The 26,712-nt window shown below is 50.2% G+C and overlaps 1 protein-coding gene across 1 annotated transcript in view; it reads right to left on the bottom strand.

The window, feature by feature from the left end:
• LOC141731339 (uncharacterized) overlaps window positions 1–26,712 on the bottom strand; it is a 796,170-nt gene that overhangs the window by 765,984 nt on the left and 3,474 nt on the right. The window contains exons 2-5 of the mRNA XM_074555958.1: window positions 25,632–25,668; window positions 15,966–16,130; window positions 15,534–15,540; window positions 15,032–15,119 (exon numbers count right to left, since the gene is read on the bottom strand). Of these exons, the coding sequence (XP_074412059.1) occupies window positions 15,032–15,119; window positions 15,534–15,540; window positions 15,966–16,130; window positions 25,632–25,668 (297 nt within the window). The remainder of the gene's footprint in view (window positions 1–15,031; window positions 15,120–15,533; window positions 15,541–15,965; window positions 16,131–25,631; window positions 25,669–26,712) is intronic.

Genomic DNA, 26,712 nt, shown 5'->3' with positions numbered 1-26,712 from the left:
GAGGAGGGCCAAGGGGGTGACACCAGCATGAGGGGACACACACAGCCCCTGGGGACCCCTCCTCACCTTCTCCTGGAGCACCAGGAGGATGAATCCCAACATGGAGCCACAGGGCCCTGGCAGCATCTTGGGGGGTGGGATCTGGTGGCTGCTTTGGGAGGTCAAATCTGCCCTAAAACCCCTCCCAGACCCCCAAACCACCCCACAGCTCCTGGCCAGGACTCCCCCAAAGCACTCTGTCTGTGGTGGTGTTTGAGGGTCCACAGTGTTATGAACAAAAATTCGGTTAATATTTTTTTGTGAGAAAAAGTTACAAAAAGGCAGCCAGATCTCTGTCCCTGCCAAGGTTCTGTGTGTCTTGTTATTGTAATCACGGGTCATTGTAGCTTATCGCCCCTTTTGTATTAGTAAAAGCCCTGGGCTAAGGCGAGGTAATGGCCCTTCCCCGAGGCTAAGGTGTTCTTTTCCTAGCATATTGAAGACACCTGAGAGGGTGGGGGGGGTTATGCAAAGTGACTCCAAGACCAGCATGCTTTGTGGGACCCCGACTCCAAACCCACGGAGAAAACCCCAAAAACAACGAGCCACCCAAGAGCTGAGAGACTGGAGTGATGACTAGACGTGAGGAGCCGAGTGCTGAGCCTGCAGAGATGCGGAGTCCCTCTCGCCCTGACCATGGGAGTTGTCCCGACGCCAGGACTGGGCGGGACAGAGCCAGGGAAACCAACATCTGACGGGGGACACCACGCCCTAAAGGCTCCCACGAGGACCGGATCCCCCGGCTCTGCCCCTAGTGGACAGAGCTGTGCACATCCTCCTCCTCTGAGTCGCCCTGGGAGACACGACGGGGACTGCAGCCCTGCCGAGCTGCCCCATCCTGAGCTGATCACTTTTAATAAAGGTATTAAAAAGGAGAAGAAGTCTCCTGGCCCTGTTTATTTCAGCGGGGGGCACTCGTCCGGGATAGCCACGCCGCAAGAAGACTCAAGACTGGCCATCTTGGAACTTCAGGACAGCTGGCTACCAGGACCAGAGGGATCGGCTCAGGATCAGCGACGCAGAGGAGCACCGGAGCACCGGACTGGTGAGAAAGCCGGTGGCGGGAGCGGGAGACGTGCACATGTGTGTGTGAGTGAGACGAAGGCCGGTAGCCGGACCTTCGAAGTGAGAGCGGACCCCTTATTACCGCGTTTCCGGACTCCTGCAAAGGGGCCGGCCGGAAACAGGGGAAAGCGAGTGGAATTAGCATGACTGAGCCGTCTCTCAAGGGGGAATAAAGGCCCCCCCTGCTCCGGGCGTGTGGAGGGAATATTTGTATGAGTGGCACGCACCTGGTCGTGACAGAGGGAAGTCAGGCAGATTTGTAAGTCTCGAGAAGGATTCGCGTAAGATTTGTTAGTCCCGAGAAGGATTCGGGTAGCTCACAAGCCCTGCAGGCAAAAGTAAGTCCTGACACAGGAGTCAGGCACAAACCCCAGCGAAGGAGGCTGTGGTTTGCTTTTAAGTCCTGATACAGTGAAGCCTAAAAATTGGCGGGTTAGGCAAACTAAAAATCAGGCAGTTGTTTTTGCTGACTGAGGGAGTCAGGCGTGACCCGGATTCTTAGGCCGAGGCTTCGTGTGTTCAAGTCCCGATAGATGTAAGACCTGACGTGGGGAAAAGTTGGGCAATGAAGAGATCGGGCAGGTGTTTCAGTATAAAGTCCTGAGCATCAGGCAGAAATTTGAAGTTCAGTGGAGGAGGCTGAACCTCCTCAAAGAAGGTTTTTTTTGAAATTACCGGTCAGTAAAGGCACCTTTGGGACTTTTTACTGTTAAGACCTGTAAAATGGGAGGGTGTAATAGTAAAAAGACCGTTAAGAGACTGAGGTATATACCTCCCAATAGTCCCTTAGGAGAACTGTTAGTAAAATGGGATTCTATAGAGGCCATGGAGGGATTAGATAAAGTGAAAATGATCCATTATTGTATGGAAGTGTGGCCGGAATTAGAGTTGCAAGGAGGATGGCCTTGGTGTGGGACAAAGGATAAGTGGATGTGCCAACAATTAAATAATTATCTGACAGCTCCAGGGGATACTGATCCTGAGCAATTATTGTATGTAGCTTGCTGGTAAAAGAGCGCTGTTGGGGATGAAGGAGTGCGAATTTGTAAGGTACAGAGGAAGAAAGAGGGGAATGAAGGAGGGGATGATAGGATAGTAAAAGATGGGATCCCCTGGATTATTTGCCTCCTTCTGCCCCTCCACCTTATAACCCTCTTCTTCAAGCACCTCAAATGGCAGGTCCAGTTCTTCCCCCGTCTGCCATCTCATTACCACCTGCTCAAACTCCTCCTTCTACCTCTTCAGCTTCCGCTATGATAAACCCAGTATCTCCTCCAATAACCAGTCCCTCACAACCCCCTTCAGCTCCTCCAGTTCCTTCTGTATCACCACAAGTGCCTACTCCACTTGCTGCATTCTCCACCCCTTCTCCGGCTCCACTTAATATTCACTCAGGCTCTTCTCCCCCTCCTATTGCTGTCCCTTTACCTCCTCCTAGTTGGGACACAAATGCCTCCTCCCCCGATAAACAGCTATCAGCAAATACACCTGCTGATGGGCAGAAAGTTCAGGGTAACCCAGATATCCCTCAAAGTAGTTTGGCATCTGAAGATGGGTTGTACTGTAGCACCAGATCCAAGACCTCCAAGGCGGAGAGACTCTTTCCCCTCAGAGAGGTTCCTATGGGAGGAGTAGCGGGAGGTGTTGGCTTTGTGAATGCTCCCCTAACTGCTTCTGAGGTGAGAGGATTCAAGAAAGAGTTGGGGCATTTAGTTGAGGACCCAGTGGGCATAGCCAACCAAGTGGATCAATTTCTAGGTCCAAATATCTACACTTGGGGGGAGATGAATTCCATCCTGAGTTTATTATTTTCCCCAGAAGAGGTCCAGATGATTAGGGTGGCTGGCATAAGAATTTGGGAGAAAGAGAACCGTCCAGGACCCCAGGTGCCATCAGGCGAACAGAAATTGCCACTAAAGGATCCCAGCTGGAACCCTAACCAGGAGGAGGGGAGGAAGGCCATGATGGAATATAGGTATTTGATAATACGGGGGATCAAAGAGTAAGCTCCCAAAGGAACTAACACCCAATTGGCATTTGAGGGTACACAGGAGAAAGATGAAGCTCCTGCTGCCTGGCTTAACCGCCTAAAGCAGAGCTTCCAGTTGTACTCTAGAATAGACCCAGACACCCTAGAAGGTCAAATGCTACTAAAAGTCCAATTTGTTACCAAATCTTGGCCTGATATAAGGAGAAAATTGGAAAAGATGGAAAATTGGCAAGAGAAGGACATTAATGAGTTATTAAGAGAGGCATTGAAGGTGTATTTAAGGAGGGAGGAAGGTAAAGCAAAGGCCAAGGCTAAGATCGTGGTTGCTGTAGCTAGAGAAAGTGCAGGGTGGGCGGGTCCACCACCAGGAGGAGGCAAGCATAAGCCTCTTGTACTGTCAGGGGCAAGAGGGATGGAGAGACCTCAAGTCCCTTTGAGAGAACGACATTGCTATTACTGTGGAGAGCCAGGACACGTCAGGAGGTTTTGTAGAAAGCTCAGTCTCGATGCGGCAATAGCCAGGGAACAGGATAATTTAGAAAAGATCCTTAGAGGTGACGATTAGAGGGTCAGGGGCTTTACACTTTAGGGGACCTGATGCAACATCTAGAAGAGCCCTTGGTAAACTTTGAGATGGGACCCCTAAATGAAGAATTAGAATTTTTGGTTGATATAGGAGCAGATAAGTCCTGTCTCAACAAAGTAACCTCTGAAGTTAGACAAAAAACCAGCTACATAGAAAGGATATCCAATAGCACCAAAACTGGCCAGTAAGACTAAACTTGTAATAAGTGGTGTGAAAGTGAAAGGTACCTTATTGTTGTCTTGTTGTGTGTGAGAGAGTGAGTCACAAAGTCAGCCTCAACTTCCTGGGAAGGTGGGAAGGGGGCAGTGGGAGTGTGTGTGTGACCTGCAAACCAGGCTTGTGTCCCCCCGGGCCGGTGGGGGCTGTGACTGAAGTGTGTGTGTGTGACTTGCAAACCAGACTAGTGCTCCCCAGATGAGTGAGGGAGCCATAGCTGTAAGAGCTTTAGTTACACGCAGGTGAATGTGCACCAGAGGCAACCAGAGTCAGGGCCCTTCCTAGAGGCCCAGAGATACTGAGACCTGTGGGCCAACCCCAAGGTGAGGGGGGGGCTATAGGAACCCGTGATTTTCTAGCAATAAGTTTGTGTCTTAAAGGTGTGGAAGAATGTGTGAAAGTGAATGAGAAATGAGAGAGTGAATATAGATGAGTTAGAATAGAGGTAATGTAGATTGTGCATTACAAGTTTTACCACATCTCCTTAGAAGTGTATTGTGTAAAAGAATGGTGTAAGGGAAAAAAAAATTAAGTGTAAAAGGTTGAAAGAAGTATTTAAGCTGTAAGTGAAAGTAAGAAACAGAAGCAAGAGATAAATAAATAAGGTCCTGAAAAATAGAACAGAAAACCAGTGAATTAAATACACAGAAAAATAGGAGAATAAATGTACTTTGGGAGTTAAGTTAGCTGAGAAATACAACTCCTTGCTAAATACAGAATATGTAGAAGTTGATGAGAGAAACATACAGGCTATGGAAAAAGAGAAATTACCAATAACATTAAACAGAGAAACTGAGTTTTGATAAAATTATTAAATAGCAGACCATTAATGCCTGTGTTGGAAAGCCCATTTCAGGTACTCTTCATTACAAATTTGACTGTGAAGACCAAAAGAGAAAGGCTGGACTCACATCACTCTCACCCCCTGGCATTGGACCAGGATTCAACATCAGGTTTTTTTCCCTCTGGCATTGGACCAGACTCCACCCCTTTCTCCTTCTGGCATTGGGCCAGACTCCCAGTTTTTCCCTCTGGCATTGGGCCAGAGTCCATACCACTCACCTCCGGGAACTGGATAAGGATTCATCCACATCACAAATTAATTCACCTGAGTATAGTGTGATAAAAGGACCAAAGAATTTAAAGTTGACTCTCAGAAGGAAGAGTCAAAAAGACTGAACTGTATGGGAAAAATTGGTATCAGAGTTCTAATATTGCTTAAAATGTTTCAAGACTGTTTTGTGTAAACTATGTTGGTAAAAAGTTTAAGACTGTAAATAAGTAATTCTGGTTTAAGTTCCCCAATTTAATTCTAAAGACTCCAGGTTAATCCTCTACAGAGCACTCCCCTAAGAGAAACCAAAATTGGTAGGGAACAGACCAAGAGAGGTTTAACCAGAGAAGCGGGTAGAAGGGACTCTAAAGAGCTTGGAAGCTTCTCCTCAGTAAAATTCCCCAAGAGGCAAGGCCGGGTGGGCAGGCTGTGCAAGATGACCCATACCGGACTCTTGGGAAGGGTAGTACTGATAGCTCTAATTGCTGGTGTTGCTCTGGGAAGCCCAGCTGAGCTGTGCAGTGAGTGCTACCAACCCCTCTATGAGGAGGAAGTGAGCTCCTTGTCCAGAGTCCATATCAGTTCTAACCCTGATTGTGTTAACCCCTCCCCATTGGTCCTTTATCACTAAAATAAGAGTGTATTGGATAGCATACAATACTGCCACTTTTAGGCAGCCACTCCTAGGAGAGTGCCCTATAGGGGAAGCCTGGTTGTGCTTTGAATGTGATGCTGCTGAAACAAGCACGACAGATTTAGTAAAAAGCAAAGAAATAGGGAAAATAGTAAGAAAAATTGTTTGTTACAAGTATTTATATGAGTGTACTGGAAAAGAGATAAACCCCTTTTGGAACACATTTCAGGGGAGCTCTAAACCCCTAGGTTTGATCTCATCTGGCAACTGCATTGCTAGAGTGATAAAACCAATTTTCTTATTACCCAAAGAAACTGGATCAAGTTTGGGAGTTCCTATATATAATAATTTGGGAGAAAATAAACAGAACAGGCAAAGTGAAATAGAAATTGAGAAAATCCAAAATTGTAAAAGCCGAGTTTGGATCCCAATATCTGTGTTGAACAAAGTCATCCAGCTCCAGGCAATATTAAAAATAAAGAATTCAATTATTAGGAACATTTCAAACGAAATAAAAAGATTAGCATGTGTAAATAATCAAGATCAAACTCCTACACTTCATCCTAGTGGGTGGGAGAATTTGGATATTTTCAGAAAAGATGTATGGGAAAAGGTGGTTTTTCTCGCTGTGTGTGTACTTGGAGGATTGCTCTTTTTACTATGCTTATTTATCTTTTTTAGTGAAATAGTATTTGCCCTGCAGACCAACCTGAAGAAACCAAGGAAAGTAACAAGGTTAAGTAACCATGCTTACGAAAGTGCACAAGAAATTTATAGTAGATTCAAAACAAAAAATTGTGAGTTGATGCGAGCTCAAAATTTCAGCTCGATCAAAGAAAAAGAGGGGGGACTGTTATGAACAAAAATTCGGTTAATTTTTTTTTGTGAGAAAAAGTTACAAAAAGGCAGCCAGATCACTGTCCCGGCCAAAGTTCCGCGTGTTTTTTTATTGTAATCACGGGTCGTTGTAGTTAATGGTTGTTTTTGTATTAGTAAAAGCCCTGGCTAGGGCGAGCTAATGGCCCTTCCAGGAGGCTAAGGTGTACTTTTCCCAGAATAGTGAAGACACCTGAGAGGGTGGGGGGGGTTATGCAAAGTGATTCCAGGACCAGCATGCTTTTTGGGACCCCAACTCCAAACGCACAGAGAAAACCCCAAAAACAACGAGCCAATTAAGAGTTGAGAGACTGGAGTGATGTCTGGACGTGAGGAGCCAAGTGCTGAGCCTCAGAGACGCTGGAAACCTTCGTTGATCCTCACCCTGTCTTCGAGAGCCCCTGGGCCAGGTCTGGGAGGAAGCGAGACTGAGACGAAATCAAGATCTGACGGGGACACCACACCCTAAAGGCTCCCACGAGGACCGGATCCCCCAGCTCTGCCCCTAGTGGACAGAGCTGCGCACATCCTCCTCCTCTGAGTCGCCCTGGGAGACACGACGGGGACTGCAGCCCTGCCGAGCTGCCCAATCCTGAGCTGATCACTTTTAATAAAGGCATTAAAAAGGAGAAGAAGTCTCCTGGCCTTGTTTATTTCACTGTGCATTTGGAGATGAGCCCTGGAACCTCAGGGCCTGGGAGGAGATTGCACAAACCTTGCCAGGAGTCAAAGGCAGAGGAAAACCCCAAAGTGTCTCAAAGCATTAATGGGTCTCTCTCCAATATAGGCTCCTCATGGACTCCTTGGAGGAGAGAATTGCTGGCCAGGATGGCACAAAAACCTATGAGACACCCAGTGTGGAAAGGAAAATCCTAAGTACCTTCAACACCTTGAGTGTCTCAAAGCATTAATGAGCCCCACTGAGTGTCAGTACAAAGCTCTCCAGGGACTAATTAATGCAGATAATTGGGGCCATGATTGCACAAACCTCTCACAGAGTCTGTATCCAAAAGGAAACACCAAGTACCTTAAAACAACTGAAGTACCCTGAAGCATTAATGAGCCCCACTGAGTGTTGTTACTGACAAAGCCTCTCCAGGGACTAATTAAAGCAGAGAATTGGAGGCCATGATTGCACAAAGCTCTGAGAGACTGCACAGCAAAAGCAAAACCCCAAGTCCTTTGAAAAATCTGCAGTCCCTGGGAGTATTAAGAAGCCCCCAGGGCCATTGCTGAGCAAGGGTCCTCAGGGACTCCTTCCAGCAGATCCTTGAGGCCACTGGCATGTGGGCTAGGGGGGATGCTGAGGGCAGGACAAGGGGCTGACAGTGCCCAGCCTGGCTGGGGCTGTGCCAGGAGGCCCCAGGGCCCCAGAACAAGGTGTCTCCTCCCAGCCCTTGGTGGCACAGACCCTGCTATGCCCCAGCGCACCAAGACTTGGCTTCTCTTTGTCCCCACCTGTCATCACTGCCTCCAGTTCTCTGCTCTGCCTGGGGCCTGGGGACACTTTCTCAGTTGTGTCTCAGTGGGACCCATTACAAGTCCAAGAAACTTTGGAGTTGGATTCTGACTTGGAGCTCTGGAGAGGTTTCTTCAGCTCTGTCTCAGGGACTGATGTTCAGGGCCTGAGCACAAAGCCCAGAGGCTCATAAAGTCCCTGTGCTGTGTCTGTGCTGCTGAGCTGGGCCGAGCTCCTGGCCCAGAGGCAGCAGCTCCTGGCAAGGGCAGCGCTGCAGAGAGACAGCTCTGGCCAGGAGCAGCTCCTGTGCACAGCCCAGCAGGGCTGGGGCACTGCCTGCAGCCACCCCGGGCACAGAACAGAGGCACGGAGAGCTTCAAACAGGCAGGGCTTGGAAGGTGCTGAGAAGTGCCTGGGGCACAATCACTGCCAGCCCTTGGCACAGGAACTTCTGGCTGCAGGACAATGCAGCTGCAGCTCCTGGAGCCATCTCCTAAAGCTGCAACATCCCACTGCCTGCAGATTCTGTGAGTACAACTCTGGGTATTTCTGGTGCAGGGGAGCTGAAATGCTCATGAAGCTCTGACATGCTGAGGGCTTCTGATCAGTCACAGAATATTTCCAAGACAAGGATTTTGATCAAAATGAGGCAATTTCCTAAGACTTTGTCTTCAGATTCTTACTACTGGAGAGTGGCAGGGAGGGGGAATAAATATTAAAGGACGATTATGAATTATTAGTTATGAATTTGGACAAGTGGTGCCTGAGACAACCAAACTTTTCCTTTTAGTGACCAGCAGGTTCACAGGAGATCCCTAATGTGCCTTCAGCCACTCTGCCCATGGACAGCAGCAGCAGCACCTTTGCTGGAGCCATCAGGCTCAGTCTGAGCTGTCCTTTCCCCAAGCTGCAAAGAGAACCTGCCCCCAGGTAGTACCCTGCAAACAGGCAGGTTCTGTCAGGCCAAGGAGAGTGCACAGAGATTTGGAGTCTGTGAGTGCTGGCACAGGAAGATCAGGCACAGGGAACACCTGCAAGAGGAAAATCTCCAGGAAGCAGAGAGAAGGTCAGGGAAGGAGAGAAAACCAACCCAGCAATGCTGGGGCAGGGAGAGTTTAGAGATGCCCACAGGATCCCCTCCAGTGCAGCCCCTCCCTCTGAACAAGCCCTCTCCCTGCTGTGCCCCAGCCCAGCCTCTGCCCTCAGGGCCGAGGCTCCAAGGCGTGCAGCCCCTCCTGTGCAGGCAGAGCTGCAGCAGAGCCGTGGGGCAGCTCTGCAGCCCCAGGCCCAGTTCCCTCTGCAGAGCACAGGGCTGGGAGCAGCTGCCCAGACCTGGGGGCTCTGGAGGGGGCACAGCTGGCTCAGGGTGATGCTGTCCCCAGTGCCCAGCTCTGGGCAATGCTGGCAGGGCAGCCAGGGAAGGAGCTGCATCTCCCTTCATCCAATGCCATCACAAGGACACTTGCAGGTCCCTCTGAGATTTCAGTCCAGGCTGGGAGCTTCACCCCAGCATGCAAAGCTGTCCTAGAGCACCTCTGAGTGATAAGATCCATGGAGAAAAGGCAGAGGTGTTGTGACACTGAAAATGCTGCTGGGTTGGTGGAATGAGCAACGTGAGTCCTTGGCTACAAAGGTGGAGCTGGGCTGTGGTGGATCCATCTGCTCTCAGCAGTACCTGGAGGTTTTTAAGAGAAACGTGGGAGTCTGAACATCCTCCACCTGAGAAAAGTGAAAGCCCAGAGGAGCTGCAAACAGAATGAAGTGACAGATCATCTGCCCCCAGTCTCCACTCATTGCCTTGCCTCAGGGAAATCACTCTGTTCTACCAGAGGGCAGCAGAAACGCTGAGGGTTTCTGATATCCAAGAATACCAGGAAGTACATGGAAGGAGCTTAAAAAGAAAACATCAGAACTCTGAAACACAAGAGCATGTCCGTGTGTGTTACAAAGGAGAGTGTATGGGAAATGGCTTTGATTTTGGTTACAGGGATCTCCTCTAACCCTTCACTGTCCTTTTCTCCATGAACAGGTCCCCACGTGCAGCCCCAGCAAATGTCCAACAGCAGCTCCATCAGCCACTTCCTCCTGCTGGCACTGGCAGACACGCGGCAGCTGCAGCTCCTGCACTTTTGCCTCTTGCTGGGCATCTCCCTGGCTGCCCTCCTGGGCAACGGCCTCATCATCAGCGCCGTAGCCTGCGGCCACCACCTGCACACGCCCATGTTCTTCTTCCTGCTCACCCTGGCCCTCAGCGACCTGGGCTCCATCTGAACCCCTGTTCCCAAAGCCATGCACAATTCCCTCTGGGACACCAGGAACATCTCCTACACAGGATGTGCTGCACAGGTCTTTTTCTTTATGTTCTTTATCACAGCAGAGCTTTCATTCCTGATCCTCATGTGCTCCGACAGCTACGTGTCCATCTGCAAAGCCCTGCACCACAGGACCCTCCTGGGCAGCAGAGCTTGTGCCCACATGGCAGCAGCTGCCTGGGCCAGTGCCTTTCTCTATTCACTGCTGCACACAGCCAATACATTTTCCCTGCCCCTGTGCCATGGCAATAACCTGGGCCAGTTCTTCTGGGAAATCCCACAGATCCTCAAGCTCTCCTGCTCCAATTCCTACCTCAGGGAACTTGGGCTTCTCATAGTTTGTGCTTTTCTGTTATTTGGTTGTTTTGTGTTCATTGTTTTCTCCTATGTGCACATCTTCAGGGCTGTGCTGAGGATCCCCTCTGAGCAGGGACAGCACAAAGCCTTTTCCACTTGCCTCCCTCATCTGGCCGTGGTCTCCCTGTTTATCAGCACCGCAGTATTTGCCTACGTGAAGCCCCCATCCATCTCCTCCCCATCCCTGGATCTGGCACTGTCAGTTCTGTAGTCGGTGGTGCCTCCAGACCTGAACCGTCTCATCTACAGCCTGAGGAACCAGGAGCTCAAGGATGCCTGAGAACAAAGATGACTGGGTACTTTTCAGAACCAAAAAAGCGTTTGTTTTCTGCTGCTTAGTTTTCAGAATTGAACTCATGACTGGCCCAGTCTCTTCCTTCTCAGGTCTTTGGTGATGCCTATGGGTTGTTCTTGCCATAATGTGCTCAATTAAATGTTTCTATTTACCCCTCACCTAATTCCCTGTCTGCCTCTTGAATTGGATCCAGAAGCTCTGTATTCCAGGATCTGTACTATTGCTTTGTTTGAACAAAATAAATGACCTTGCAGAGCCCTGTTTTTCTGGGATCCCAACTCTGGGACCTGCATGAAGTTATAGGGGGGAAAGGGAAGGGTCCCAGCACAGCAGCACTGGCAGGGAGCAGCAGCACTTGGTCCTTTCAGAGCTGCTCTTCCCAAGTCCACACTCTCTTTCCCAGCCCTTCCGTGGGTGCCAGGCTGGAGTGCTCTGGCAGCTTGGTCACTGTCCTGCTGCGTGTCCATGCTGTGACCACAGGCAGGGACAGGCCATGGGCACTGCTGGGACACAGCTGGGCTCCAGCACAGCAGCTCCATCAGCAAAGGGCATCTCCTGAGGGCAGGGAGGCTTTGCCCTCTCTCCATTTCCTGCTGTCAGCAATGTGCCCCAGGAATGCCCTGGCACAGCAAAGCCCAGTGCCTGGGGCAGGGGGGAGTGTGCAGGGGGGCTCACAGCAGTGTCCTGGCACAGCCAGAGCTCCCGGGATAGCCCTCAGGGAGCAGCAGAGCAGGGCCTGGGCTGTGTCTTTGTTCTGGGGACAGCCAGGGCGATTGTCCCACACCAGCCTCTGCAACCACCATTGCCAGCACTGGCCTCTGCCCTCACCTGCAGGAGGTTGTTTGTCCCTGCACGGAGGGACACCAACTGACCAGGCCAGCAGTCTGTGTACTGAGCTGTGTACTCAGCTCTGTACTGAGGAGACTTCAGGAGTGCATCATGTGTGTGTGTGGGGAGATGAACCCCAGTGAGCACAAACACCATCAGCAGCACCCGGGAGTGGCACAATTCCAGTGGCACAAACAGTGCCTTGAGGCCACTTCACTCAAGAGGAATGTCCTCTGGGAAACCACCTGAATTCTTTGCCGGCTGTGCTGAGGACTGCATGGAGAGAAACATCCGGGGCAGGGAGGCTCCAGGGAAAATGCTCAGGACCACCATGGACTGCACAGAGAGACATTGGAGTGGTGGCTCTGTGGGGAGAAATCACAGCTGCCTCCCTTCTGAACCACTCTGAGGACCTAGACAGGGCTGTGCTGTGTCCTGGGCACTGAGCTGGCACTGAAGGATGTGGAAAAGGCCTTTGGTGTCAGGGATGTTGAGAAGGCTGGGCAGTGTCACTGTGAGACTTCTCTCAAAGCCCTTGGAAAGGCCAGAGCCATCCCAGAAGGTCCTGGGCACCTGGGAAGGGCAGACTGGAAGCAGTCTGCCGACATGTGGCAACAGCTCTCTGGCCACAGAGAGCAAGGCACAACTTTCCCAGGCATTGTCCTGGGGAAGGCAGTGAGAAGATCATAGAAAAGAATGATAAACCATTCTTATCTTCGCTTGCTGCACCTGCTGTTGTGAACATGTGGAATGTGTTATGGAGATTTGTTTACCAAAGGGTAATTTATTAATTAGCCACTGGTGATGGTGTTTGGATTCAAGGACCAAGTGAGTCCACCTGTCTGGTGACTTTCTGTAAGAGCGATGGGTTTCTTAATAAGTAGAGTATAGTAAAGTGATTGATCAGCCTTCTGAGAATCATGGAGTCAATGCTAATTATTACCCCTTTGGGGACTGCTGGTTACAAGTGGTGAACCCTGATGTGACCCAGGGGGAGCTCGTGGTTGTGAAAAGGTGCCTGCAGAAATGAGCATCCAAATTTCTACAGGGGGGGAACATCAATACAAACTTGACCTGGAGCAACCCAGACAGGGGGGCCTCCAGGAGCCCAAAGTTGAGGGATCAGAGAGAGGAAACTCAGGGCTGGGTGTTTTTGCTTCATCTTGGTCATTTGTGTATTTTGGGTCCCTGAATCTTGGTGTTTTGGAGGTTTATATGGGTGGCAGATTTCTGGTGACTTCCAGGACTTGGGCAGTAGGAACTCCCTAACCCAATGTGCTCATACATTGTATTTTTCCCCAAACCAGGATTTCTCTTTCCCAAACCTTGGCTGGATGGAGAAGGAGGCTGTTAGGAAGATGTCTGGGGACACATAGGCAGGTGAGGAGGAAGTCAGTGCCCCTTTCCCCTTCTCTTCTGCTCCCTCTCCCAGCCGAACACGGCCCCTGGCTGCAGGACAGCCCTGCTGCTGATGCCATCCTGCTGGGGATGCACAGGGGGGATCTCCTTCCCTCTGGCATGGAGGCAAATCCCATCTCTTTGTCCTTCCTCCCCCAGACAAGCAGCTGAGGATGGAGACCAGGGAGGACAAATCCCTATGGCAGCAGAACCTCATGGAAGAGGCCGTTTTGAGCAACTCCACAGCACAGGAATTGAACAGGAAGGAAAATCCCTGGAGATCCTGCAGGAGGAGGGGCTGCAAACCCAGCCTGGGGTGCTCTGAGGAGGGAAGAGCCACCCTGTGCCAGGAAGGTGGACAGAGCTTCAGCCAGAGCTCAGAGCTGGTGATCTGTGGAGCAGCTTCATGATGGAGAGAAGCCCTGCAAGTGCTTGGAGTGTGGGAAGAGCTTCGGGCAGAGCAGCACCCTGATCTGCCACCAGATGATCCACACTGGTGGATCCCTATGAGTGTGGGGAATGTGGGAAGGACTTCAGCTGCAGCTCTGCCCTCACCATCCACCAACGCGTTCGCACTGGGGAGAGGCCCTACAAGTGTCCCGAGTGCCAGTGGAGGTTTCAGACCAGCTCCCATCTCCTCCCTCATCAGTGGATTCACAGGGAGGAGAGACCCTTCCACTGCCCCAGCTGCAGGAAGGGATTCAAGCACAACTCCACCCTCGTCAGGCACTGGTGCTTCCACACTGGGGAGAGGCCCTGTGAGTGTCCCCAGTGTGGGAAAAGCTTCTCAGACAGCTCTGACTTCAGTAAACACCAACAGCGTCACTGGTAAGGGAAGCCCTCCGAGTGCCCCAACTGCAGGAAGGGCTTCGTGCGCTGCTCCAACTCCATCCCCCATTGGAGGGTCCACGTTGGTCAGAGCCCTTCAGACCCACATTCCCAGTGACCTGAATTGGGAAGACACTTGGCTAGTTATCCCTTTGTTAAGGCCCTAATTTTCTTTTGATTGATCTTGATCCCTTACAACAGTCAAAATTGGGGGAAAAATCAACAAATTCATTGAAGGCATCTAAAGCCTCACTTTTTACAAGTGTTTCAGGGGAATCTGGGATTCAGGGAGATACTTGGGGGGTTTTGGGAGTATTTGATGTGGTTATCTCCCTTTCTTGGCACTCAAAGAGATGAGAGGGTTCAATCTATCACCTCAATACCCCTCAATGCCACTGAAAACTACTCAGTCCCAGCCAAAAATTCCTCGATTCCACAGCCCCTCAGGGTGGAATGGGGTTGGAAGAGGATTGGGTGAAGTGTGCTGCAAATCAGGAGGGGTGAGATGGTCATTGGGTGGGGTGGGATGGGTGGGATGGGGTTTGGGTGGTGTGAAATGGGGGAAATACGGCTTGGGAAGTGGGTCTTGATGTCCAGCAGGGGTGGGATGGGTTGGGACTGGGGAGCTGGGGTGTGAAACGAGACAGCTAAAGTTTGGGGATGATGAAGGGAGGGGGAACCCGTTACCGAATGTGTTTTTGGATATGAAAACAATGACACCTCCCACGGCCCCAGAGCTCAGAGCAGCTGAGATGGTGCCGGACGCAAGGCCAACTGTGGATCTTTCTCTCCCTCTCAATCTTCTCCTGATTTCCTCTTCTCAAAATCCACACCTTCTCTGGGCAAACTGTTCCAGGAGGGTCTTTTTTCTGAATCCCTACCTAAACCTACTCTTTTTCCATTTGGATCCAGTCTCCCTGGTCCCTGATCCTGTCCTTGCCTGCCCTCGTACAAAGTCCCTGCCCAGCTTTCTTGTAGGTTGCCCTCAGGTACTGGAAGGCCACAGCTCGATGAAGTCTGAGTCTCTTTGCCAGGCTGAAGAAGCCGAGCTGTGTCAGCCTTTCCTTGCAGGAGAGGAGCTGCAGCCCTGGTACCATCTGGGTGTCCCTGCTGGGCCCCCGCTGCAGCATGGCCACGTCCTCGCCGTCCGTGCCGGGGAGCCCGGCAGAGCCGGCGGCAGCGCTGCAGGTGCAGGGTCAGCGGCAGGGAGGAGACACGGCCCTGGCGGCGGCTCCGGGAGCAGCGATTGGCGCTGGGCCGCCCGCACTGCAGAGAGCCGAGGCCCCTGTGCCTGCCCTTGTGCCCAGGGCGCCTTTCCCCGCCGCTCGCCCGCTTGGGGGAAACGCCCCCTCTGCCGCCCCTCGGGGCCGCCCCTCGCCGCTGCCCCGGGGGCTCCCCAGCGCCAGCTGGAGGGGCCCAGGCCTCGGCCTCACCCTGCTCAGCCCAAGGCCTGGAAAAGCAGATTCAAACACCCACCCAAAAAGTGCCCCAGGATTCCAATCTTTTCTCTACAGCACTGCTTTGCTATCAGAGTCTGCATGGGATTATAAAATCACCAGGAGAAAAGAGCATGAACAAGTTCTGCTTTGGCAGTACCTCAAGGCTTTGAGGGAGAGGGTGTGGTGCTTACTCGCTCAATGGGTTGCACAGAAAGTGTTGAAATGGTAAAAATAGTACAAACCCCTTAGAACTTGGAAGGAAAACCTGAAGCACTGGCAGCTAGCACATCAGAAACACCTGACTTTTGCTCCTCTCTTGCACCTGAGAGCTTCCTGGGCAGGGGCAATTCTTCCAATGGCCATGGCTAGAAAGGGCAGCGAGCAGATGGATTTAGCTTCTCCTGCCAGCCGTGAAATGTCAGTTGTCATTTGTGTGCACTGAGGATTCCGTTTCAGACTCTGAACTGGCGCAGCTGCTCCTCGGGCGCTGCTCTCATGCAGGCGCGGTGGTGCTGCTGCAGCTGTCCCGCACACAGGGAGGGCTCTGGAGCCTCCCCGGGGCCACCAAGGAGTACAGGAGGGAACGTACCCGGAATCTGGTGCAGCACCGTGGGGTTGGGGGGATCCTTCGGTCTCTTTGATGGGAGAGGGAGCAGGGCAGATGGAATGAAGATGAGACAGGGATCAGACAGCCCCACACCAGGCAGCATTTTCTCCTCTGAGAGCTCCTCTGAGCTTAGCGAGCTGGTGAAACCTGTGGAGCAAATGAGACCCAGGAGTGAGGGAAAGGCTGGCTGGGAAGGAGTCAGATAAAGCCTGTGTGGGCATTTCTCTTTCCAAGGGGCTCCTGGGAGACAAAGGAGACAAGAAGGATGTCCCATCCCACGACATTTCCTGGGATATGCTTTGGTGGTGGCCTTGGCAGTGTTAGTGGTCTTAGGTTATTGGGAGGACTCTATGATCTTAAAGGTCTTTTCCAATGGAAACAGTTCTGCAATTCTAAACCTCCATTCCTGCTTTTGAAGCGTGCAGTCCCAAATAGACCCACATTTGTGTTTTTAAGGAATTTAGCATCTACCATTCCGTCATAGAAATCAGGCTTTTAATGCTCTCAGAACACTTGAATTCCTTGATCTTAAGCTGTGTATTTGAACTGAGGTGCTTTTATTCAGAAAGGTTTGACCATGGGATAAATGCAGGCAATTCAGCCACAATGGCACTTGCTTCATCTGCTTTTCTTTTTCCTTTCCCCATGGGTGGCTGATTTGGGACTATTTGTCTTGTACTTTGAGTTCTGGCTCAGACTTGCTCATGCATGTTCTGTAAAATCCTATCTACTCCTTTGTAGTGAAAAATGCTTGCAGACTGGTGGGAATTGCTAGAGACAAGGCTTACAAACCAGGGCCCAGTATGATTAGCCCAGTATCCCTGCTTAAATCCCTGCTCGTATTAAAAAGGAATGAGCTATTCTAACTCACTTGTCCCCTCCCTCACCCCATTTTTTTGTAGCTCTTGGGGCAGTCCTGTGTGCCATTCCTGCTCTTTGTTATCAAATGTGTGAAGGCATGGTGCTGCTGTAGCTGCAGCCTGAGTTCAGTGGGAACATGTCCAAAGCACTGGGTCCCACAGCAGTGGGCACGGTGAGAGACTGGCCTCTGCTGCCATGGCCATCCAGCCTGGAGAGTGCAGCTGCTGGGGCTTCCCCCATTCTGCCAACAGCAGTCTGCCTCCAGCACGTGGCCTGTATGGCCATGATTTTGCCAGAGTGTGGAAAATGCATTGTTTGAATGTATTTTGATGGTGTCTGACATCACCTGACTGGAGCAGTTTGGTGGGCAGGACGCCCTGTGGGCAGGGCCATGGCAGGGATGGGTGGCTGGCACTGGCAGTGTTATTTTCCCAGACAGACTCCTGGTACAGCTGTGGAGGAGGGCACCAGCAACTGTATCAGCCCAGTGAGCAGCAGCACATGGAGGAGACCCTCATCTGCAAAGAGCCCCTAATCCCTTTGCTCCCCCATGTCAGCGCAAAATGATTCCGCCGCAGGTGAAGGGCTGCTGCAGGCTGGAGACTCCTGCAGCCAGGCCTTGTTGCAATCTCCTTGCTGCAGCTGTGCCTGGGGGATGTTGGCCTGCAGCAGCACTGCTGATGCCTGGGAATGCTGCTGGGCTCAGAGAGGCATAGTGTGTACAAAAGCTGCATTCAAAGCGAAGATGGTGAGACCCCAGAGCTGCTGGCAAGGGCAGCAGCTCTTCTTCATTCTGTGCAGGTGAGAGCCCAGCCTTGGAGCCTGTCCCTGGGGACAGGGAAACGCCCTGAGCATAAGTTTGAATTTTCAGGGACAGTCCAAATGAGAATTGCTTTGTGTTGCAATGTTGGGTTTGGGTGTGTCTGCAGGAAAGAAAGTGGGAATAAGCCCCTTGAACAACAAAGGAGAACTCTGCATGGCCAATTTACACCCTACAGATACACTGATCATATCAGCCCACTGAATATTGGGGGCATCTAATGCAGAGTGCAAAGCTTCTTTGAATAGATAGGAGAGATGAGACTTGAAGAAATAATTTTGCAGATTGAGAAAAAGGGATCAGCCCCAGGGGTCCCATAGACTGGACTTAGTTCTGCCAAATCAAAGGTGTCAAGGATGAGTTGTTTTTACCTCCTCTGTTGGGGAGTATTTCAGAATGACTGCCCCTTGCCATTTCCATTAAGAAAATTTGGAGTTTTCAGGAACTGCCAGGATCAGAAATGTTGTGAGGTAGATCATGTTTATGTTGGGTTCAGGTGTCTGTGCAATAAAGAACGCAGAGAAAAAAAACCCCAGGGAACAATGAAGCAAAGCAAAAGAGGAACGTTTGAAAGGTCAGTTTGTTCCCTACAGCTCTCAGCCAACTGATTTTTGGGTCATCTAATGGGGAGTGCAAAGCTGCTTTTACTTCCACTGCCCGGTGTCAGAACCCAGGAAATTCCTCTGGCTGCCCTGGAGGACTCAAGCCCCTGCCCAGGGGGCTCAGAGACCTTGGCACAGAGCCCAAGACCCCTGTGCCTTTGATCTAGCCCTTGGAAAAAAGGATTACCAACCTTATATGAAGAATTACAAGCCATGAAATTTTCAGTAGAATAATAGTTAGCTTGTCACAGGGTGAAAAATAGATTTTTGAAGCTTTTTGAATGAGGGCTTGGGGTCTCAAGATGGAGGAATTTGGGTGTGCCTTGTCCTTTTTCCTTCTTCCTAGCCTCAATCTTCAGCTGTGATGTTGGCACTTTTAGACTGGTTTGGAGTAGAAAATTGTCTAACATAGATGACAGGTACTGGAAAGTAATGGTAAACATTGTACACGTAGTTTTTAGTAAAAAAAGGTAACACCGCCTCAGAGGCAGGTGGAGTGCCTCTGACATTCTTGCTGAGCGGACCTCGGCAGGTCAGGAGAAAGAAGTTTATAGATAAGATACAAGAAACAACCTTGAGACCGAGAAATGAAGAGCTCTGACTCCTTCTTCAACCGCCTGGCTGGGAAAAGAGACTTTCTAACTTAACTTGGGGTCTTCTGACCAGCTAGAGTCCTGAGAGCCCCGTGCCATTGTTTGTGTCCCAGCACTTTGTTTGATGTGAAGAGAATTAAACAAAATCCCACACCAACAAGCTGCAACCTAGAACTGAGTAGGAATTACAGAAATAAAGGCCCTGAAAAGTAGCTTTGGAAAGGGTCTCCTTCCTATGTTATAGGTAAAAGTTAAGTTAAATAAGGGTATAGTTCAATTATATTGTATTAATTATGTTAATTGTATTATGTTAAAGGAGGGGCGGGGCTTATTACAATGTGCTAGGAGAAGGATCCAGGGTTTGGTGGAACAGTGGTCTGGTGGGGAAAGGTGAGGTCAAAGCTGGATTGGATGGAAGATCTGACCAATCATTCGAAGCCCTGTAGAAACGACTGGTCCAGAATGAACGGTGTTTAAGAGCAATGAGAAGCCTGGAAATGGACCAATCATCATGCGGATCCAAAATGGATCAATCCTGGACTCAAAAGGGGCTAAAAATGGGGGGGGTGTTCAGTTGGGTCAGGGTTCTTCTTTTTGGCTACTTGTTTGGGTTTTTTTTGGGGACAGCCCAGTGCACTTGGGGTTAGTGTACTGTTCTGTTTTTGGCTTGCTGTGTGGGTGCCTGGGCTTATCCAAGGAACGGGTACTCCGTTCCTTGTAGCTATTTTAATAAACAAGAACCTCTTTTTCTGGAGAAAGTTTGGTCTTGTTCATATTCATAACACCTAGACAGTGTGAAACGCTCAGGCCTGGCCCGTCTGGGCTTAGGGCTGGCTGCCCTTGGCAAGGGAATGGAAGGGGATGGAGTTGGGGTGGGGTTTTGCAGCCATGGAAACGAGAGAACCATGGTGAGCATGTCACAAAGGGGCAGCCCCACGCTGGGCTGGTGCAGGTTGTGCTGGACACGGCCCCAGTGGCAGCAGACACGTCTGGATCTGCCTCTCTGTGCTGAGTGACAGCGATTGGAGTAACCCGGCCTTGCGCAAAGACTGGGACCAAGCTCCCAGCGCTGACTGCTGTGAGAGCATTCCTAAACTCAAACCCAGACACTTCTGCCAGGCAGAAGCACAGGTTCAAACATGGGTTTTACTGGAAAAGGAAAGACAACTGAAGGAAAAGGTGAGGATAGAAAGGAGATGGAAGGCCAGAGCCAAATGGAAAAAAATCCCCCCAGGTTTCAAAGAAAACTGGTCCATGGTGGTCAGTGCTGACTCTGTGTCAGAGTAGGTGGCTGACAGCTACAGATGATCCTGCAAGGATGCCCTGAGGCATCACAACATTCTATCATTAGTTTCTCATTTTTGACAGTAGCCAAATCACTCCTACTGTCAGCCAGGACAGGGACTGTGGCCATAACTGACTACAGGTTGGACATGGTCGTGAGATGCAAATTCTGTTGTTTTCTTTGCCATCAATTTTGGGTCTCATTACAGATAAATTTCCCATTCTTCCTCTGCTTGCTGATAGGATCTGAGCCTGAGGGTGGGATTACGGTGCTACAGATACGCCAATAAGGCCTGCCTGCTTGATTGGAGATCTTTGTGGTTTGCAGAAATAACATCACAACTCTGAGAGTTTTCCTGTGGATTCACAGGCCAGCCTCAAGAGGGAATCTTTTTTCCCCTTTTTATCATTGGAGGCTTCCAGCTTTCCCTTCAAACTTGCTACCTCAATACTGCTAAGAGGAATTAAATGCAGGCTAGTTCCATGGGAAATAAAACCAAATAAATTTTCTTAATAATTAAAAATATTCCCCTTGAGCACCACACCCATTAGATGTGTTGATGATAAAGGTGGGAGTTCACCTAACTGACTTCTCTCCTTATGAGCATGGCTCAGCCTCACACAGAGGTGAGGGGGGAGCTGGGCCAATCTCTGCTGGGAGGAAGGGTCTTGTGGCAGCCCAGAGAGGCTGTGCACATTGCCAGGGAACAGCTGTGCCCTGCATGTGCCCCTTCACTGAGCTGTGCTGCTGCCAGTGTCCCTGGAGCTGTGGGGCTGCTGAGCTGTGGGGCAGGCAGAGGAGCAGGAGGGTGCATGTGCAGCTGAGCCATTCCTGGAGAGCACAGGGCTCTGGGATCCCTGCTGTCCCAGGGCAGCCCAGAGGCCAGGCTGTGCCTGTGCCAGCTCTGGGCAAGTGGCTCAGGGTTTTGCCCTGGCCTGCCTCAGTGTCTGCCAGCAGGAGCATGTTTCCCTGTGCAGCTGTTTAGAAGTTTGCAGGAAATGTGTCCCAGGAAATATGGAGCTTCAGATGCTTTAGGTTTGCATTGTGGCCTCTGTTCTATTTTGTGTCTCCACTTTGCAGGCCTGACTGGCTACCCTCTTGCCAAGAGGTTTTCCCTGGCAAGTTCCTCTGTGCTCCTTCCCTCCAAGCCGTTGCCTCCCATTCAGAAGAGCTCTCCTCCTACCAAGCCAAGCCCAACATGCAGCAGAGAGCAGGAGAATGGGGAAAATGGCACCGGCTGGGATGAGGAGAGGAGAAAAAAACAGGAGGTGAGTTCAGAGGGAAAAGGATATAAGGTAAGGAGACCAAGCAAAGTCCTGTGTGGCAAATGTTCAGTTTATGTGCTGTTGGCAGAGCTCGGAGAGCTTTTCCCTGTCAGGAACTGACCCTTTCAGTGAAGTTTGAACAGGTTCTGGTTTGTCTCTTTAGCTGGGCCAGAAATGATGGGATACTGAGGATGAGTGAGCACCTGCCCCTGCTGCCTCCAGCCCCATTCCTGGCCATGGCATGGGGGCCCTGGAGCACCTTGGGCAGACAGAGAGCTTGCAGAGATCAGCAGGGCAGGGGAGCTCTGCTGAACTTCCTCAGTGCCAGGGAGCCTGAGATGATGGATGTGTAGGAGCTGGAGAGCAGCCAGCATGCTGAAAGCTCAGCACCACCTGGGCTCAAAGGCTGCTGGGGAAGTGTAGAAGGGAAGGGCAGCAGCAGAAGAAATGAGGGGCTTGAGAAAAGCAGGTTTTGACATCCTGCAGAATGGCTTTGTGGGGTCTTGGCTGGAGATCAGCACTGGCTGTGAGACAGCTTAGGGGCAGGGATAGAACAGTGATCTAAAGCCACTGCCATGCCATCCAAAAGGGCAGTGGAGGCAGTGGCACACCAGAACATCCTGATGTCAAACATGTGAATGCCAGCTGGGAATGCAGCTACACTTGCAGAGGAGTGAGCATGAGGGCAGAGGTGGCAAATGTGTGACATGGTCTCTCCCTCACCACTTCGTGTTCCCTTCCCCATCCTGGGCCAAGCTGGACGATCCGTTTGACATTTCCTGGCAGGTCCCAGTTAAATGCATGGCTAAATGTCTTGAGGCATGAATGGGGGCAAGGCTGGATGCTTGATCTGATCACTATGTTCTATTCTTTCCAGACTTCCTTGCTGTATTCCAGGGGTGAGGATATGAAGAAGGGGTCACTGAGACCACCTCTGATCCCCCCCATACGCAGGGCAGTGAGTCCCCCTCTTGGCAGTGCTGCAGGGTCCCTGCCAAGCTCTCCTCAGCTGGAATTCCAGGAATCCCAGGAGATGAGGTAAGTCAAGGTGTTTGCTGCTGCAGTTCAGCTGTTCAGCTCTCTCTTCGCATCTCGTGGGATCATTTTGCCCAGTCAGGTGTCCCATGTATTTAGGCAAACCTGTGTGTATTCTCCATTTTGGCCATCTATGATGATCCAGCACAAATGATGATCCAGCACAATGTCAAAGGCAACACCAATGTCCTAAGAGCAGAGGTGGTGGTGGGGAAGAGGAGGCAGGGCTTCAAAGCACCTCAAGATGGGTCCTCTGGTGGGCTTGGCTATTGAATTCCTCTGTAATTGTTGTGGTGACATTTGGGGACTGTACTGCCTGGGATAGGGTCCTGCAGGTCTTTGTTATCCTTGGGCAAATACTGGCTACTGGAGAGGTGTCTGCAAATTCAGGTGCTACTTCTGTAAACATCAGGTGTAACTTCACTGTGCCTGTGGCTCCACAATGAAATAAGATGCCAGATAAATTTTGCAGAATAGATGTAAAATCTGATGTATAATCCGATTGGTATTTAATATTTTGATCTGGGCTTAAGATCAACGAGGGAAAGGTGCTATGGAAGAGGCATAGGACTGTACCTGATGGAAAAATATTGGCTTGGATATGCAAAAGAAAATGAAGCTATTACCGTTATGCAAGAGCTAACAATAAAGAGGGAGTCACAGAAGTGTCATGCCAGTTGCGAATCTTTAGTGGGGCTTTTAAGGTGTGATCTGAACATCCTTCCCTAGCAGCTGAGTTGGAAACCAGGCTTTGTTTTCTTGAAAGAGCCAGCAGGTGTAATATCATTCTCAGGAGACAGCAGTGCTCTGACCACATGTAGCACGAGGCTGTCACTAGGGTAAGGCACAAGCAGGCAAAGTCAAGCTTTGGCAGCTGTACAAAAGTAGCTGCCCTCCAGAGTCATGATGCAGCTCAGCAGCTCTTGCTGCTTCAGAGAGGCTTCAGGAGCCACTTGGCTCCAAAAGGAGAGGCAGCAGAACTAGGGAGTTCTGATGCAGGTAGAAGAATTACTGCTGTGTTTTAGCTGGAGCTTGGCCACCTCTGTGTGACTCCAGCAATGGCAAACTTAAGGACAATGAATTAGCTTTGCATCCTGTTGGGTTTATGGGTTGCATTTCCTCCTTTATCATAGTGACCATCCTAAGAAGTTTTGCCTCCTTTCACGGTACGCCCATTCTCTCCCTTTTCTTTCTACCTCCTCACATATTCTTTTGTCCTCCATTTTCTCCAGGCCAAGACCCAGCTGCAGAAGCAAAAAGAATTCTGAAAATGCAGGTAGGTACAGGGCATGTCTGTCCTAAAATGACCATTGTAGTCTTGACTCAGAGTTGACATTTGGAAAGCTGGGTTATCAAAATTTCTTTAAATTCATTTCAGTTCTTTGGTGGGCTCAGTGGACTCTCCCAGAGCCCAGTCTCTGGAAATGTTCTCTGGTGGCACAGTGAAAATTCCTCCAGTGTGAAGTGTTGAGTGGTACCTGGGGGCCCCTGAAATGCAGCGCTGGAAGAGGATACGTTCCTCTCCATCCTGCTCATTCTTTTTATCTCCCTGCAGCCTTTCTAGTGTCACAATTAGTAGGATAAAGAAGGCATTTAGCATGAAATGAGAAATGTTCCCACTCCTTCCTCCTGCTTATGAAGCAGAAAACCTTTCATTGGGGCAGTTTCTGAGCGGAACCCTTTGAGATGTGAAGGAGATTCATGGACATTGCCTGGTATTGTATAGGCAGAAATAGGGAAACCACCTCTGACAGCATGTCCTTATAAATTTTCCAGTTAGGGAGAAAGAGCCTTCCAAAGGGATGCATCCTACGCAGGGCGTGAGTTTGTCATCCTGTGACAGCACAAGCCCAAAGCCACCTATGGCAGGTTCAGAGTGACAAATCTCTTCCCTGGCTCTCTCTGCCTGTGTCAGTGTTGCAGGCTGAGGCTGGGGCAGGAGATGCCTTCTGCCTTGTCCCTGTCCCTGCCTTGCCTGATCCCTGACAAGTGGAATTGTGCCAGACAAAATGCAGTCTCTGGTGCATCTGGGTCAGGCAGTGCTTTCAAGTTGAAAGGCTCAATGACGCTGTTGTTGTTCCTTTGGCATCTCTGGGTGTGTAATGATAGGAGAGATGAGACTTGGAGAAATAATTCTGCTGATGCAGAACAAGGGATCAGATCCTCTGGTCCCTTTGGGGATCAGGGTTAGTTCTGCCAAATCCTGGCTATGGCCCCTTTGGAATGACTCTTTAATTACTGATATGAAGCTGGAATGCTTAATGCGGCTAGGGAATAGTACTGCTCAGTAAGTAAGGTGACATTTTTTCTGGACTAATTCTGTACTGGAAATGACTTAACTCATTAAACCTTACCTGTCTCACTTTTATTACTGACTACAGCATTCTACAGGATGAAGAAATCCAGGTTTAAGACACTCATCCTGCTTGGCTGCCATATGATTTTATTCTCTGTGCAGCCATGTAAAGAACTAGTTCTCTTAATTCTAACTGCTTTGTTGGAGAATATTTAAAAATTACCTACCCTCTGCTATTTCCATTAGGAATATTTTGAATTGACAGTATTAGCCAAGATCAGAAATGTTTTGAGGCAGGTCATGTTTATGTTGTGTTTGGGTGTCTCTGCTGAAAAGACAGCAGGGAATAAACCCCTGGAACAAGTAAATAGAGCAAAATTGGAACTTTGGGATGAGCACTTTGTTCCCTACCAATACAGGCTCACAGAATACTGGGTACATCTAATGCAGAAAGCAAATCTTCTTTTTTATCTAAAACGTGGTGCCACTGTTTGTGTCCCAGCACTTTTTTTGTTGTAAAGAGTAATGTAAAAATCTCAAAAATGCAAAACCCGACCTGGAATTGAGTGGGGCCTACAGAAAAAAAGGGCTTGAAAATTACTTTTGAAAACAATTACTTCCTTGCCCGTGTCAGATTCTAGAGAGCACTGTGAGTTTCCAATTGTTTGGAAGGAAAGGGATCCTGTAGTAGTAGGGAGGCAACGGGCACCACATGAACTGGTAGAGCCCTTCTCTCTTGCTTGCCAGCTCCATATTGTCCAGAGAAATGAAACTGATGCTCGTTGCATGAAAAATGAAAAACAAAGCAATCTTCTCAGTAACTAAAATACACTTTGAATTCCTCACCCATTAGATGGGTTGATTGTACAGGCATGCATTCAATTAACTCACTTCTTCTCTTGTACCTGAATGTCAGCTTCTTCTGAGCCTACAGCAAAAAGGCAGAGGAAGAAGGGAAAGAGCTCTTGGTACAAGACAGGAGCTGGGATGCCTCTGTTCCCAAGGAAATGGGCTGAGCTGTTGGGCTTGGAGCCTCCTGTGCTGGAGCCCGGCCTTGGGAATGGAGGTCTGGGCTCGCGGGCAGTTCAGGGGCCTTGGCCCAGGAGCCCCAGCAGAGCCGCGGGGCAGCGCTAGCCCCAGGGGCACTGCAGGGAGGACAAGGACAGAGGGCAGGAGGAGCTGGGCTGCTGGCTGGCACGAGGAAGGGTCTTGTGGCAGCCCAGAGAGGCTGTGCACATTGCCAGGGAACAGCTGTGCCCTGCATGTGCCCCTGCAATGAGCTGTGCTGCTGCCAGTGCCCCTGGAGCTGTGGGGCTGCTGAGCTGTGGGGCAGGCAGAGGAGCAGGAGGGTGCATGTGCAGCTGAGCCATTCCTGGGGAGCACAGGGCTCGGGGCTCCCTGCTGTCCCAGGGCAGCCCAGAGGCCAGGCTGTGCCTGTGCCACCTCTGGGCAAGTGGCTCAGGGTTTGCCCTGGCCTGCCTCAAGTGTCTGCCAGCCAGGAGCATGTTTCCCTGTGCAGCTTTATAGACATTTCCAGGAAATGTGTCCCGTGAAATATGGAGCTTCAGATGCTTTAGATTGCATCTCTGCCTCTGTTACATTTTGTATGTCCATTTTGCTGGCCTGACTGACAGCAGTGGTCCCAAGGAGGTTACCTTGGGATCTGTAGTTTCCCTGCCAACATCCCAAATTCTTTTACCTTCCAAGGCCCTCCTTTCACAGAGTTGCTATCTAAGTCTCCTTTTTTATTATTATGCTGACCATTCTGCAGGGGCAAAAAATCCTGATTTAAGACATTGCTTTTTTTCTACTGCATTGCCACTTAATTTATCCTCTGTGAAGCTGTTGTATAGAATTGCAACTAGAAAATCAGCCTTTAGTTAGCCTGGCCTGAAAGTGGCCCAATCTCATACAGTTTAGAATGAAAATCCTTGGGGAAAATGAAATATCTAGTGTCAAGAACACAGTTCAC

The sequence above is a fragment of the Zonotrichia albicollis genome, chromosome 20 (assembly GCF_047830755.1).
Source record: "Zonotrichia albicollis isolate bZonAlb1 chromosome 20, bZonAlb1.hap1, whole genome shotgun sequence".
Lineage (NCBI taxonomy): Eukaryota > Metazoa > Chordata > Aves > Passeriformes > Passerellidae > Zonotrichia > Zonotrichia albicollis.
The sequence above is the reverse complement of the archived record's forward strand: the minus strand, read 5'-3'. Positions and strand labels throughout refer to the sequence as shown.